The 14,662-nt window shown below is 37.5% G+C and overlaps 1 protein-coding gene across 3 annotated transcripts in view; it reads right to left on the bottom strand.

Annotated features, from left to right (window-relative positions):
* Nucleotides 1-14,612, bottom strand: part of FAM151B (family with sequence similarity 151 member B) — a 42,476-nt gene extending 27,864 nt beyond the window's left edge. For 2 of the 3 annotated variants that reach the window (XR_002647416.3, XM_022593787.3), the window contains exon 1: nt 5,906-14,612. Coding sequence is in view for 2 of the 3 variants with exons in the window: in XM_022593787.3 (XP_022449495.1) it covers nt 5,906-5,930 (25 nt within the window). In the remaining variant the exon portion in view is untranslated. The remainder of the gene's footprint in view (nt 1-5,905) is intronic. The other variant, XM_030759644.2, reaches the window with a different exon arrangement.
* Nucleotides 14,613-14,662: the final 50 nt, after the last annotated feature.

Raw genomic sequence — 14,662 nt, 5'->3', positions numbered from 1 at the left:
TAGAGAGTTCCTATATGTGACCTCCCCTAATTTTTACATCTTTCTATGGTGATGAAATTGCTCTGAAATTGATTGTGGTGATGGTTACACAGCTCTGAATATACTAAAAACCAATGAATTCTATGCCTGAAATGAGTGAATTGTATGGTATACAAACTATATCTCGATAAAGATTTTTAAAAAGTTAAAATAAAGTAAAGAAAAAGAAAAATACATCCTCCCTTTGACCCAGAAATTCCACTTTCATAAACTTATCCCATTGACAGATATGTTTGTAATATGTAGGAAATGACACATTTGATATAAGGATATTTATTGCAGCATTGTTTGTAACAGCAAAAGAGTGAAAATAACCTAAATATTCAGAAACGATGAATTCACTAAATAAATTATGGTATATCCATGCAATGGAACACAATGCAGCCATTAGTAAGAATGAGGCAGATCCATATGTGTAATATAGAATAATCTCAAAGATATGTTAAGCGAGAAAAAAGCAAGGTGGAGAACAATATGTATAGGTACTGCAGTAGGAAGAATAATGATCCCTCCCCCCACAACAATGTCTATATCCTAATCTGTGAACTGTGAATATGTTGTTACACAGCAAGGGCGAAATAAAGTTACATGTGCAATTAAAGTTGCTAATCAGTTGACGCTGATCTTGGATTATCCAGGTGAGCCTAATTTAATCACATTAAGCATCTTATAAGATCCCTGTAAGTGAAAGGGAAGGCAGGAGAGTCAGTGTCGGTGTGATGCAATGTGAGAAAGACTTGACCAGCAACTGCTGGCTTTGAAAATGGAGGATGAGACCATGAGCCAAGGAATTCAAGCAGTCTCTAGAGGATAGTAAAAGGCAAGGACACTGATTCTCCCCTAGAGCCTCTAGAAGGAATGCAGCCATGCTGACACTGATTTTTAGCTAGACCCATTTCAGACTTCGGTCCGCCTGAATTATAAGATAATAAATTTGTGTTGTTCTAAGCCACTAAAAACTAATGCTCTAAAAAACTAGTTTGTATGTTTAAAAACAAAGTGGGAGAAGAACAAAAATGAGAAGACAGTATATGGTAGCATGTATACTACAATCTTAACTATATGGGTTTTTTATTTTTGGCCATGTCACACAGCTTATGGGATCTTAGTTCCCCCACCAGGGATCAAACCCAGGCTTCCTGCAGGGGAAGTGCAGAGTCCTAATCCCTGGACCACCAGGGAATTCCCTATATTTTCTTAAAAGTCAGGATTGTCAGAAAATATACCAAAAAGTTAACTAATGGTACCTCTGAATATGGGCACTATGTATTGTTTTCATATTTCAATATACTTTACTGTATAAATGTTCTATAATGAGCACGTATTATGTTTACAATCAGGAAAAAATTTAAACTGAAAAAAGAATGTATTACCAAAACTGTCTGATGTGACTACTTATGTTTATGTAAAAGATACTGTAACCTTCTGGAGTAGAACTGCCTGGCTTAAAACCCCTCTAACTGTTTTGCACAGCAAAGAAAACCATAACAAAAAAGTGAAAAGACAACCCACAGAATGGGAGAAAATATTTGCAAATGATGCGACTGACAAGGGCTTAATATCCAAAATATACAAAAAGTTCATACAACTCAACAACAACAAAATGAACAACCCAATCAAAAAATGGGCAGAAGACGTTAATAGACATTTCTCCAAAGAAGACATACAGATTGCCAGTACTTACATGAAAAGATGCTCAACGTTACTAATTATTAGAGAAATGCAAATCAAAACTACAATGAGGTACCACCTCACACCAGTCAGAATGGCCATCATTAAAAGTCTAGAGATAACAAGTGCTGGAGAGGGTATAGAGAAAAGGGAACCCTCTTACACTGTTGGTGGGAATATAAGTTGGTGCAGCAGTATGGAGGTTCCTCAGAAAACTAAGAACAGAATTACTACATGATCCAGCAATCCCACTCCTGGGCATATACCCAGACAAAACTATAACTCAAAAAGATACATGCACACCTATGTTCATAGCAGCACTATTCACAATAGCCAAGACATGGAAACAACCTAAATGTCCATTGACAGATGAATGGATAAAGATGTGGTACATGTATACAATGGAATACTACTCAGCCATAAAAAAAGAACGAAATAGGGCTTCCCTGGCGGCGCAGTGGTTAAGAATCTGCCTGCCAATGCACGGGACATGGGTTCGAGCCCTGGTCCGGGAAGATCCCACATGCCGTGGAGCAACTAAGCCCGTGTGCCACAACTACTGAGCCTGTGCTCTAGAGCCTGTGAGCCACAACTACTGGGCCTTTGTACCACAACTACTAAAGCCCATGCGCCTGGAGCCCATGCTCCACAGCAGGAGAACCCACTGCACTGAGAAGCCCGTGCACTGCAACAAAGAGTGGCCCCTGCTGGTCGCAACTAGAGAAAGCCTGTGTGCAGCAGCAAAGACCAACGCAGCCAAAAATAAAATAAAATTAAAAATAAATAAATTTATTTTTTTAAAAAAGAATGAAATAATGCCATTTGCAGCAACATGGATGCAACTAGAGATTACCATACTAAATGAAGTAAGTCAGAAAGAGAAAGACAAATACCATATGACATCACTTATACATGGAATCTAAAATATGGCACAAATGAACCTATCTACAAAACAGAAACAGACTCAGACATAGAGATCAGACTTGTGGTTGCCAAGGGGGAAGCGGGTGGGGAGAGGGATGGACTGGGAGTTTGGGGTTGGTAGATGCAAACTATTACATTTAGAATGGATAAACAACAAGGTCCTACTGCATAGCACAGGGAACTATATGCAATCTCCTGGGATAAACCATGCTGGAAAAGAATATAAAAAAAGAATGTATATATGTGTATAAATGAGTCACTCTGCCATGCAGCAAAGATTGGCACAACACCGTAATCAACTATACTTCAATTTTTAAAAAGTGAAAGAAAAAAACACCTCTAATTCTGGGGTCAAACAACAGAGACACACTAATTACCAGCTTCTAAAGGCTGCATAAAAAAAAGCTGGAATAATGCTTGGCCACATCACTTTGTCTACATCTCCTATCCTCATCCTCACCCAATTGCCAAAGAGGAATAGAACTGCTCAAACTATTCCTCATTTCATCTGCTGAAATTATGGGTCAGGTAAATGTCACATTCCTTTCATTTCAACCAAGATCTCAAAAAGTAATACTCCTCCCTCCTCGCCACTCCTTTTCAACATTATACTGGAAGTACCAGCTAATGCACTAAGACAACAAAAAGAAATAAAAGGTGTACATACTGGGAAGAAGAAATGAACTGCTTTGTTCACAAAGATATGGTTGTCTATGCAGATAATCCAAAAGAATCAACACAAAAACTCCTGGAATTAACAAGTGATTATAGCAAGGTTGAAGGATTCAAGTTTAATACACAAGAGTCAACTGCTTTCCTATTTACCAGCAATGAACGTGAAATTTGAAATGAAAACACAATACCATTTACATTAAACCCACAAAACCAAAATACTTAGGTATAAACCTAACAAAATATGTACAAGATCAACATGGGGACAACTACTCTGATGAATGAGATCAAAGAACTAAATAAATGGAGAGATAGTCCATGTTCATGGATAGGAAGACTCAATATTGTCAAGATGTTAGTTCTTCCCAACTTGATCTATAGATTCAAGCAATCCCAATCAAAATCCCACCAAGTTATTTTGTGGATATCGACTAACTGATTCTAAAGTGTATGTGGAGGGCAAAAAACCCAGAATAGTCAACATAATATTGAAGAAGAATGAAGCGATGACTCTATCCAACATCAAAACTTACTATAAAGCTACAGTAATTAAGATAGTGTGGTTTTGGTGAAAGAATAGACAAATAGATCAATGGAACAGAACAGAGAGTCTCAAAATAGATCCACATAAATAGAGTTAACTGATCTTTGATGAAGGAACAAAGGCAATACAGTGGAACAAAGACAGCTTTTTCAACAAATGGTGCTGGAGCAACTGGACGTTCACATGCAGAAAAGGAATCTAGACACAGACGTCATACTTTCACAAAAATTAACTCAATATGGATCATAGACCTAAGTGTAAAATACAAAACGATATAACTCCTAGAAGATAATATAGGAGAAAATCTACATGACCTTCGTAGATTTTTGTATCTACGGTCACGTCACAGCAATGACCTTTTAGATACACACCAAAGGCACCATCCATGAAAGAAATAATGGACAAGCTGGACTTCATTAAAATGAAAAACTTCTGCTCTGCAAAAGGTAACATCAAGAGAATAAAAAGACAAGCCACAGACTGGGAGAAAATATTTGCAAAAGACACATATGATAAAGGACTATTATCCTAAATATATAAAGAACTCTTAAAACTCAACAATAAGAAAACAACCCCATTAAAAAATGGACCAAAGACCTTAACAGACACCTTACCAAGGAAGACAGACGGATGGCAAGTATATGAAAAGGTGCTCCATATCCATGCCATCAGAAAAACACACATTAAAACAACAGGGTGTAACTACACACCTATTAAAATGGCCAAAATCCGGAACACTGATATATCAAATGCTGGTGAGGATGTGGAGTAACAGGAATTCTCATTCATTGTGGGTGGGAATGCAAAATGGTACAGCCACTTTTTTTTTTTTTTTTGCGGTACGCAGGCCTCTCACTGTTGTGGCCTCTCCCGTTGCGGAGCGCAGGCTCAGGGACCATGGCTCACGGGCCCAGCCGCTCCGCGGCACGTGGGCTCCTCCCGGACCGGGACACGAACCCGTGTCCCCTGCATTGGCAGGCGGACTTTCAACCACTGCGCCACCAGTGAAGCCTAATGGTACAGCCACTTTAAAAGAGAGCTTGGCAGTTCCTTACAAAATTAAACATAGTCCTACCATACAATCCGGCAATCATACACCTTGATATTTGCTCAAAGGAGATGAAAACTTATGTCCATACAAAAACCTGCACACTTATGTTTATAGCAGCTTTATTTATAATTGTTGAAACTTGTAAGCAACCAAGATATCCTTCAGTAGGTGAATGGATAAACCGTGGTACACCAAGACAACAGAATATTATTGCTCTCTAAAACGGAATGAGCTCTCAAGCCATGAAAAGACACGAGGAAAGCTTAAACGCATATTAACTAAGTGAAAAAGAGCCAATATGAAAAGGCTACATACTGTTTAATTCCAACTACATGACATTCTGCAAAAGACAACACTATGGAGACAGTAAAAAGATCAGTGGTTGTCAGGGGTTGGGGTGAGGAGGATAAGTCGGTGGAGCACAAAGGATTTTTAGGATGGTGAAACTATTTTGTATGACACCCTACCATGGAACGTGTCATTCATTATACATTTGTCTAAACCCACAGACCGTACACCACCAAGAGTGAACCCTAATGTAAAGTATGGACTTTGGGTAATTACGATGCATCAGTGTAGGCTCACAATTGTAACAAAAGTACCACATTGGTGGGGAAGGCTGATATGGGGAAGTTATGCGTATGTCAGGTATGGGTATATGGAGAATCACCGTGTCTTCCGCTCAATATTCCCAGGAACCTAAAACTGCTCTTAAAACAAACAAACAAAAAAACTTCTTTACAAAATGTCAGAATATTCTTGCCATTCTTTGCCACACCAAAAGCTTTTCTTTACCGCCCACGCCGGGAACCAAGGCTCTAGGCCGCTTGATTCTGGGAGAACCTAGAGAACGCGGATCACGAGATCCAGAAAAGGAAGGAGTGCCGCCAGAGGAGTCTCTCAAAGGGCCCCCAACTACCGGCAGCGGGCCGGAGAAAACGTCCACTGCAAGCCCACTGTGTGGAGCACCGTCCCAGACCCGAAGCCTGGGGAGCCCCGCTTACCAGGGGCCCCGGCGGTCGCTGTCATGGTGACCGTGGTCCTCAGTCTGCGCAGGCGCTGAGCGGTGGGCGCCGCCGAAGACCCGTAACAGATGGCGAGAAAACCCGACTCTACAGAGAAGAGACCTTGCCGTGGCCTCCGACGGCCGCCTAGGAGGAGCTTCCGAGGCGGAGGCGGAAGGGGCCGAGGAGCGGTGCGCACGCGCAGAGGCGGCAGCTCGAGTTTCGCCAGCGCGCCGTCTTCCCGGATGGTTTTCGCGTCCTAGTGTCGCGCGCGTCGCTCCTTTGAAAGGTAGTCAGGAAATAGGTAGTAATGAAGAACGCGGCGTCAGGGAAAACAGAAGCTGGGTTGAGACGCCAAGTTGCTGTTGTGGGGTACGAATTTCCAAATTGGATATATTTTCTCTTTTTAATTTTAGTAGCATCCTAAAAAATGACATGAAATCCTATCTCCATAAAAATGAGCGTTTCTGCATAAGGAGACTGAAGTGCTAAGTTGGAAGTTTTCTGTTCCCCTCTAGACTTCTCTACCGGTTTTCACTCAGAAGCACTCCTAGCAGCTGGATTCTCCCACCCACTGCCTTCTTTGCCCTCCTTAACTCCTTTCCACAGCCAAGCTGGGACTGGAAAAAGCGCCAGTGGAGTCAGACTGACGTGAATTAGCAATGCAGCACTGCCATATTCTGGTTCTGTAACTCTACCACTCAATCCGTCAGTTGTAAAATTAGGATAACAATACATCACCTCACACACAGCACAAATGGCAGCCCTTCTCGCCCAACTCTTCATATTTTAATATACGTAAGTCTTTCCAGACGAGTTGTAATTATTTCAATATGTCTTCAATAAGGCTTCCGTATTCTGTGGAGTTTCTCAAGCTCAATCGAAAAGATTTCTTGAGTTTCAGAAAGCACTAAATTTTAATGACTTCATTGACCTTAAAAAAAAATCTTTCTTGAGATATACAATTGATTGGCTTGAATTTGATCTGCATTTCCTAATGATACGAAATGTTATACATTTAAAGGGTACAATTCAGTGTAGTCACAGAATTGTGCAACCAGCACACCATCAATTTTAGAACATTTTCATCATCCAAAGCAGTCACTCCCCTTTCTTCCCAGCCTTAAGGAACCACTAATCCACTTTCTGTCTCTATGGATTTGCCCATTCTGGACATTTCATTTAAATGGGATCATAGAGTATACAGTGTTTTGTGACTGGCTTCTTTCACTTAGTATGTTTGCAAGGTTCATATTGTAGCATGTATCAGTACTTTATTAAATTTTTTTGTGGCCAAATTTCCATTGCATATACCACATTTATTTGTCTATTCATCAATGGATGGACTGTTGCATTGTTTCCATTTTTTGGCAACTAATGAATTTTGGCTGCTATAAACATTCTTGTACAAATTCTGTGTGGAATTATGCAGATGTATTTCTCTTGGGTATATACATAGGAGTGGAATTGCTGGTTCATATGGTAACTCTATGTTTAACTTTTTGAAGAAGTGTCAAACAGTTTTGCAAAGCAGCTACATACAACATTTTACATTCCCACCAGCAATGTATGAGGGTTCCAATTTCTCCACATCCTCACCAATACTTGTTATTATCTGTTTATTTGTTTAATTATAGCCATCCAAATGGATATAAAGCAACATCTCATTGTGGTCGTTATTTGTATATCGCTAGTGACTAATAATGTTGAACATATTTTCAAGTGCTTATTGGCTTTTTATATATTTTCTTTGGAGAAGTGTCTATTCAAATTATTTGCACATTTTAAAAATTAGGTTATTTGTGGAGGTTTTGTTGAATTGTAAAAATTCTTTATAAAGTCTGACTACAAGTCCCTTAACAGATATATGATTTACAAATATTTTCTTCCATTTTTGCAGGTTGTCTTTTCACGTTCTAGATCGTTATCAGTTGCAGTACAAAAGTTTCTATGGCCTATTGATAACCGTATTAGGTCAATATTTTCATAGATTTTACAGTAACTGGCTCAATTAAAATTACTCTTCACTATCCATTTTTTAGAACTACATAGTGGAATATGTGGCATGAGATAATGATGTCTAAGATTTGCTTGAAAATACTCCAGCAAAGAAATCAAGAGATAGATGAAGCAAAAGTGGAAAATCTTGATAATTGTTGAATCTGAGGAGTGTTATAGGTTGGGTATGTGGAGTTTCATCATACCATTTTCTCTACTTTTGAGTGTTTGGAAAATTTTATAGCAAATATGTGTCTAATTACTTTTAATCTTTTTGCACAAAGGAAGGGTTTCATGTGTTAAGGGTATATGGTACACTGAAGAAAGATGTACAGAGCCTTATGAAGATCAGAATGTGAAAAATGGGCATTGACCTGATAGTTTGGAGCTGCTTTTGATGACATATTTAAAGAGGAATTAATGGTATAATATTAGCTCTGATTAACCCAATCTGGGTAGAGGTGGTGAGATTATGTGTATTAGAGGAGTGGAATAAGATGAAGTCATCTGTGGGTGACCTTTGATTCAGTACATACAATTCACTCTTGAATAAGAGTGTAGCTAGCCTTAGGATTTACTTTCCACTTAGCACTTAAATATATATATTAAATGTATATATTTTATAGTTTTCTGGCTTCTGTTTTGTTATTGACAAGTTTTCTGCTAGCCCAGTTGCAAATTCCCATAACTATAAAGCAGTCAGTTTTTACTCTCTGGTTGCCTCAAATTTCTTTTTAAATATGCCTACATTGATAGCTTCCACTTACTTTGATTCCTGTCCTGGATTTATTCTGCAGTTCAGCAGACAAAAGATGTTTAAATGTCATCTGCCAAATTGGGAGTCTCTGCACTGGATTCCTACTTCCACATAATTTAATGCTAAAACGGGATCCTACTAACTCCCTAAATTGTGATTAAAAACAAACAAAAGGGCTTCCCTGGTGGCGCTGTGGTTGAGAGTCCGCCTGCCGATGCAGGGGATACGGATTCGTGCCCCGGTACGGGAAGATCCCACATTCCGCGGAACGGCTGCGCCCGTGAGCCATGGCCGCTGGGCCTGCGCGTCCGGAGCCTGTGCTCCGCAACGAGAGAGGCCACGGAAGTGAGAGGCCCGCGTACCGAAAAACAAAAAAACAAAAACAACAAAAAAAACAAACAAAAAACTAATTTAATTCAATGAATTTTAAATGGCCCTCAGGCCTGAAGTTAAAGGGTTTTTGAGAATTGAGAATTTAATTACTTTATATCTTGGTTCCTTTAGCTGCTTAAATATTTTCTAAGTTAACAAATCTGTCAGGCATTATTGCCACTCATCCAATTAGCTGTGTTTACTTACAGGGTTGAGTGAATCATGAAAACCCAGACTCATGGGATTTTGGAAGTTTTCAGCGAGCTTCTATGACACAAATATTAGACTTTTTGATATTGTCCTATATGTCCTCGAAGCTCTTCATTTTTTTCCACTTTTTTTTCTCATTGTTATTCAGACAGGATAGTTTCTACTCATGTATCTTCAAATTCACTGACTCTTCCATCCATCATCTCCAGTAATTTTTTTTACTGTATTCTTCAGTTCTAAAATTTCCATTTGGGTCTTTTTATAGCTTTGATTTCTTTGGTGAAGACTTCTATCTTTCCATTCATTTCAATAATGTTTACCTTTGCTTTGTAGAACCTGATTAAATTAATTCTTTTTGTCTTCTTCTGATAATTCCAACATTTGGGTTACCTCAGAATTGGTTTTTGTTCATTGTCTTTTCCCTTGAGAGATACTTAAGATTTCCCTAGTGTTTTGTATCTTGAATAATTTTCGATTATTTCCTGGATATTTTGAATATTATGAAATTCTCAGTCCTGTTTAAATCTTCAGAAGAGTGTTTTTGTTTTGTCTTGTTTTAGCTGGCAGTCAATCCAGTTAGTTCACACCACACATCCTGGCCTGCTTTCTGTGGGCTATTGTTCCAGAAATTTAGTTCTCAGTGACTTTGCACTACCATTCTAATCTGCCCAAATTGTGCACCACCCAGTGGCTAGTCTGAAACCTGGATAGTGAGCTATACTGTAGATCAGTTTTCAAAACCTTTGGCTGCTTCTGGTCAATTTCACACATGCACAGTGTGGAGGTGATCTCAGGATTTTATATACAAATTTAGAGGTTCCCTTTCTTCAATTCCCTCCTATCAATGATCTTCCTCACACTCTCTGGTTCTAAGATCACCCCTTCTTGGTGTTCTGGCTAGAAGGCAGAGCTTTAGCTTCCCCACAACATTGCTAGTGTTCTGCCCTGCACTGACTGCCACCATTGCACAGTGGGTAGAGAGGGGGGTGCTGCCTTTTTGCTGTCTCTAGATTAGGTAGGGCAGGGAAAGTCCACATTGCCCCATAGGGTTTACATATGGTAGGGAGGGAGGGGTGCTGCTGTTTTTCTGCAGCTCTCCTGGAATAAGGTAAGTAAATTCAAAAGGATTCTGTCTCATAGTCCCCCAACCCCCTTCTCTGTCCTCTGACTAGAGAGAGCAGACTGTTCCTTGGACTCTGTGCCAGCTGGCAGTTCCTATTTTAAAGTGCCTATGTGTAGATCCCTTTTTATTTATTCTGTTTGGAATTTGTTTAACTTCTTGAATCTGTAGAGTCATGTCTGTCGTCAATTTTTAAAAGTCTACATTATATCTAAAAATATTTGTTCTGTTCTACCCTCCCCTCTCCTTCTGCAGCTAATTAAGCAGATGTTGGGAATTCTCACTGTATCCTCTATATGTTTCCTGATTTTTCCATCTTTTTGTTTCTCCATGCTGCATTCTGGATAATTTCTCCTGATTTATATTCTAGTTTATAAATCCTTCCAATTGGTTATATCCTGTTCTGCCTTTAAACCTATTTACTGAGTTTTAAATTTCAGTTTTTATATATTCTTGCAACATTTGTATTTAGTTACTTCCCAAATTAGTTCCATCACTTTTTAGTTTCCAGTTCTCTACAGGTATTTGACACTTGACTTTATTTCTTTAAACACAGAAAGCATAAATGTAATACCTAAGACTATATGAATTTAACTGTTTCTACTAATTCTTGCCTCTGGAATCTAGTTTGCTTATGTGCCTGCTTTTTTTGTTTGTTTTGGTTTGTGTGTGGAGGGGGGACCACCTTAAAGCAAGATAAATGCTTAAGAGTCTTTGGGTGATGTAGGCAATTCTAAACTTGGCTACAATTTTACGTAATTTATATTTCTGATTCATCCTCATCTAAAGGCTGAAACCCTTTGAGGGAGTCTCAGCCTACTGTGGGGAAGTTCTTCTGTTAGATTCACAATTCCTGTTAGATTCACCATCTTGTGTGGGCCTTGAACTTTGATATCTGTCCCCCTTACCCCATTAGGCTGTCATATTAGGGCCCCATGCTCACTTCTCTTTTTCTCTTTACTTTTGGACTGGGTGTTCCATACTGTCTTAAAAATCTCTTTGATGTTTTAAGATGCTTTTTGTATTTTAATCAGCTTTGGTTGTTTTTATCAATGGCATAGCTCTAAATATCCTAACATGCAATTTCCAGAAACAGGAAGTTTCCCACAATTGCATCTTTGTTCCTACGTGGCCAAACCCTACTCTTTCTCTTGGTATTCTCTGTACTTAGCACATACTACTTGTGGAATGGAATCCATAAATGTTGATAAGAACTATGCTTAATTTTGTCAGAGCAATTAATCTTATTTTTTTTTAGAAATTTGTAGTTATAGCTGCTCTAAGATATAGGTATCTTGTTTTAGTTAGCTAATATTAGTTGCTTCATGTAATAAACCACCAGAAAATTTAGCAGCTTAAAACAACAGACATTTATATCTGAGATTCAGAAATCTGAGAAAGGCTTAGGTGGGTGATTCTCATGAGGCTACAGTCAAACTGTGGCTGGGGCTGCAGTCTGAAGGCTTGACTGGGTTGGAGGATCCCCTTCCACTTGCCTGGCAGCTGGCTTCCCCAAGAATGAGTGACTCAATAGAAAGAGAAGGAGAAAGAGAAGGAGACAGGCAGGCAGGGAGGGAGAGGTGGGGAGAGAGGGATGAAATGAAGAGAGTGAGTGGGGAGACATACACCAAAGATGGCAGCCATAGAACTTTTTATAACATAATATTGGAAATGGCATCCCATCCCTTCTTCCATATTCTGTTGGTCACAAAGTGGTACAGTGTGGGAGGTGACTACACAAGGGTGTGAATAACCAAGAGGCAGGGATCGTTGTGGGCTATCTTGGAAGCTGGCGAGCACCTTATTTTACCAAAAGAACAAAAAAAGAAAGAAAAAAAAAAACTTTACTATATTCGGAGGTTTGTAATAAAGCTCTTGAATTAGACCTCTTTCTTCATTTGTAAAAAGCATGAAAATATGGCTGTAATTTTTATCAATGCAAATTCAGAAAATGTTTCCCAAAAGGTGTTAAATATTAAATTGTGTATCATTCCAAGCTAAATCTAAAACACAGAATATAAAGAGAAGATTTAAAACTACTAAAAATCTGATGTAAAAAAAAACCAAAAAGAACACCAATGTCAATTAAGTGGTAAAAGATAAATTTAGATGGTGAGGCGTAGTGTTGGGTAGGAAAAAAAATAAAGGTTTTAAATATAGCTCAAATAAAAAATAACATTCCAAGTATTTTCATAAAAAATTGTTATGAGAAAAACAGTCCTCCTATGGAAACATATGGTCATAATTCCAGTAATGGATTTTCTTCTTGCTTTTCTGCCATTAAGATTGCTTTTATCAATTACACAGTGGTTGGAGAAGCAGTGAAAAATTTAAGATTCTAGATAGAAGCCACATAAATCAAAGTAATTGAGGAGATGACACTGTGTTCTTCAGTGTAAACAGCACACTACATTTTGTATAAAAAATGAGGGGAGATAATAAAAATATATTTATTGCTACTGCACCTAAACCTTGGAAAGATACACAATAATAAAAATCACTTCTTATTGAGATTGGAGAGTGAGAAGAACAAGGTAGATGCATACAAGGTGGGCAGTAAGACTTATATTAAGTTTTTAACCTTTCTTTCTGATTTTTGAATGTTTATATATTACACATATGAAGCATTTTTTTTAATCACAAAGAAAAAAATTAAAACCTAGGACTGTTTAGAGGTTTCTGGTTTATTTCAAGATATTTTCTTTTTAAAATTTGAGTCAAGTTATCAAAGTTATATTACTATTAAAAAAAGAAGAGTTGTATTCTTTACTTATAAAACAATATTTAAGTCTAGGCTGTTATAAACTTAGGCAATTGAGACACCATAGTCAGGCTACTACTTTTATGATTAAATTATGATTTTTATGATTATGACTTTTATGATTAAATAAGGTAAGATATTCACACAACACAGAAGACTCTTTAAAGTAAATTGCCTTAAAAGGGAAAGCTGAATGTTTTCACATATTACTGACTCTTCAGATTTTCAGCTCTTGCCTAGACAAGTTTAACGCCCACACCTTCTCATTATTGGTATGGCTATCCTCCTGAATTGTTTTCCAACCAGCTACTCAGAAGTCATATCTCTATTTTAGCAATTACTTTTACTTTGTTAATTATCTGCTTCACACATTTATCTCCAAGAGGGAAAGAACTATTTTATTCATCTTTCAATCAATGAAGCCTACTAAAGTGCTCTGCATATAGCAAGCATATATGCATATACTAAGTCTGCTGGATTGCTGCAAAAGCAAATGGGCTAAATTTTACTTAATATTTCAAAATTCTGGAAAGACAGTATTCTTAAAAGGCATAGACCAAAAATAGATCATTGCAGACTAAGTACAAAGAACCATTCTATTTCTTCACCTTTAAAAAAATTAAAATTTTAAATTATCAATGGGAAGAACATGACCAAATGCATTCAGAAACATATTGTACATCTACAAAGAATACTTTAAAATGTGCCTCCAAAGGCACAGTAACTCCAATTTTCATTAAATGTAGAGACTTTAGGGAAACAAATCCAAAGCTATCCCATCACGGGAAAAGTCCTCTACCTTCTGGTTATTTTAAAGTAACTTCAGTATTCATAGATTGTGCCCTTAACTTATACTGCAAAATAAACAAAAATATAAAGAAAACAAATTGAGTTAGATATGCAATTGCTTATGATGTCAACAAATTTCACAAGTTATTACATCATGTTGCTTAATTTTATTTAATGTCTGCAACATTTTACATTGTTTATGAAGTAGTTACTTCCAAAAGACTGATATTCTCCTCCATGCTGTGTCTTTGGCTAGTACTACAGATGTGATTCAGTAGGAATCATATGACCAAACTGATTCAAATTCTCAGTTTTTTCCTAGCCTGAGACCTAAGAACCTGAGTTATAACCCTGACTTCATCTTCAGGTTGAGATGCTTCATAAATACTTTCTTAAAACAGGGCTATTTAGTGTAGTTTCTTTTTCTTGAGACACAGGAGTGTTTTTGATACAAAAACATATATATTCCACATTAGAATAAAAAAAGCATTGAAATAATGATTACTATTTTAAATAACTTAAATGACAGGATTAACTAAAATATGACCATTACTTTTTTTAACACAACGTACTTTAAAAATTTTTTTCTATTTGAAGTAAAGAAGAAAGTTCTGTAACAGTTTCAAATACATAGAATTTAACTTATGTTAATATCCTGTTATAAAAAATAACTACCATATAAAGAATTTAAAATATGCAAAAGTAAGTAGTTCATTAAAATTTATACTTAATACATTGGTGTCAATGAAA

This window comes from Delphinapterus leucas, chromosome 3 (assembly GCF_059928025.1).
Source record: "Delphinapterus leucas isolate spDelLeu-1000000601 "Yukka" chromosome 3, BTC_Dleu_Yukka2, whole genome shotgun sequence".
In the NCBI taxonomy this organism is placed as follows: domain Eukaryota; kingdom Metazoa; phylum Chordata; class Mammalia; order Artiodactyla; family Monodontidae; genus Delphinapterus; species Delphinapterus leucas.
Note: the sequence above shows the minus strand (reverse complement) of the source record. Positions and strands in the feature narration are given on the sequence as shown.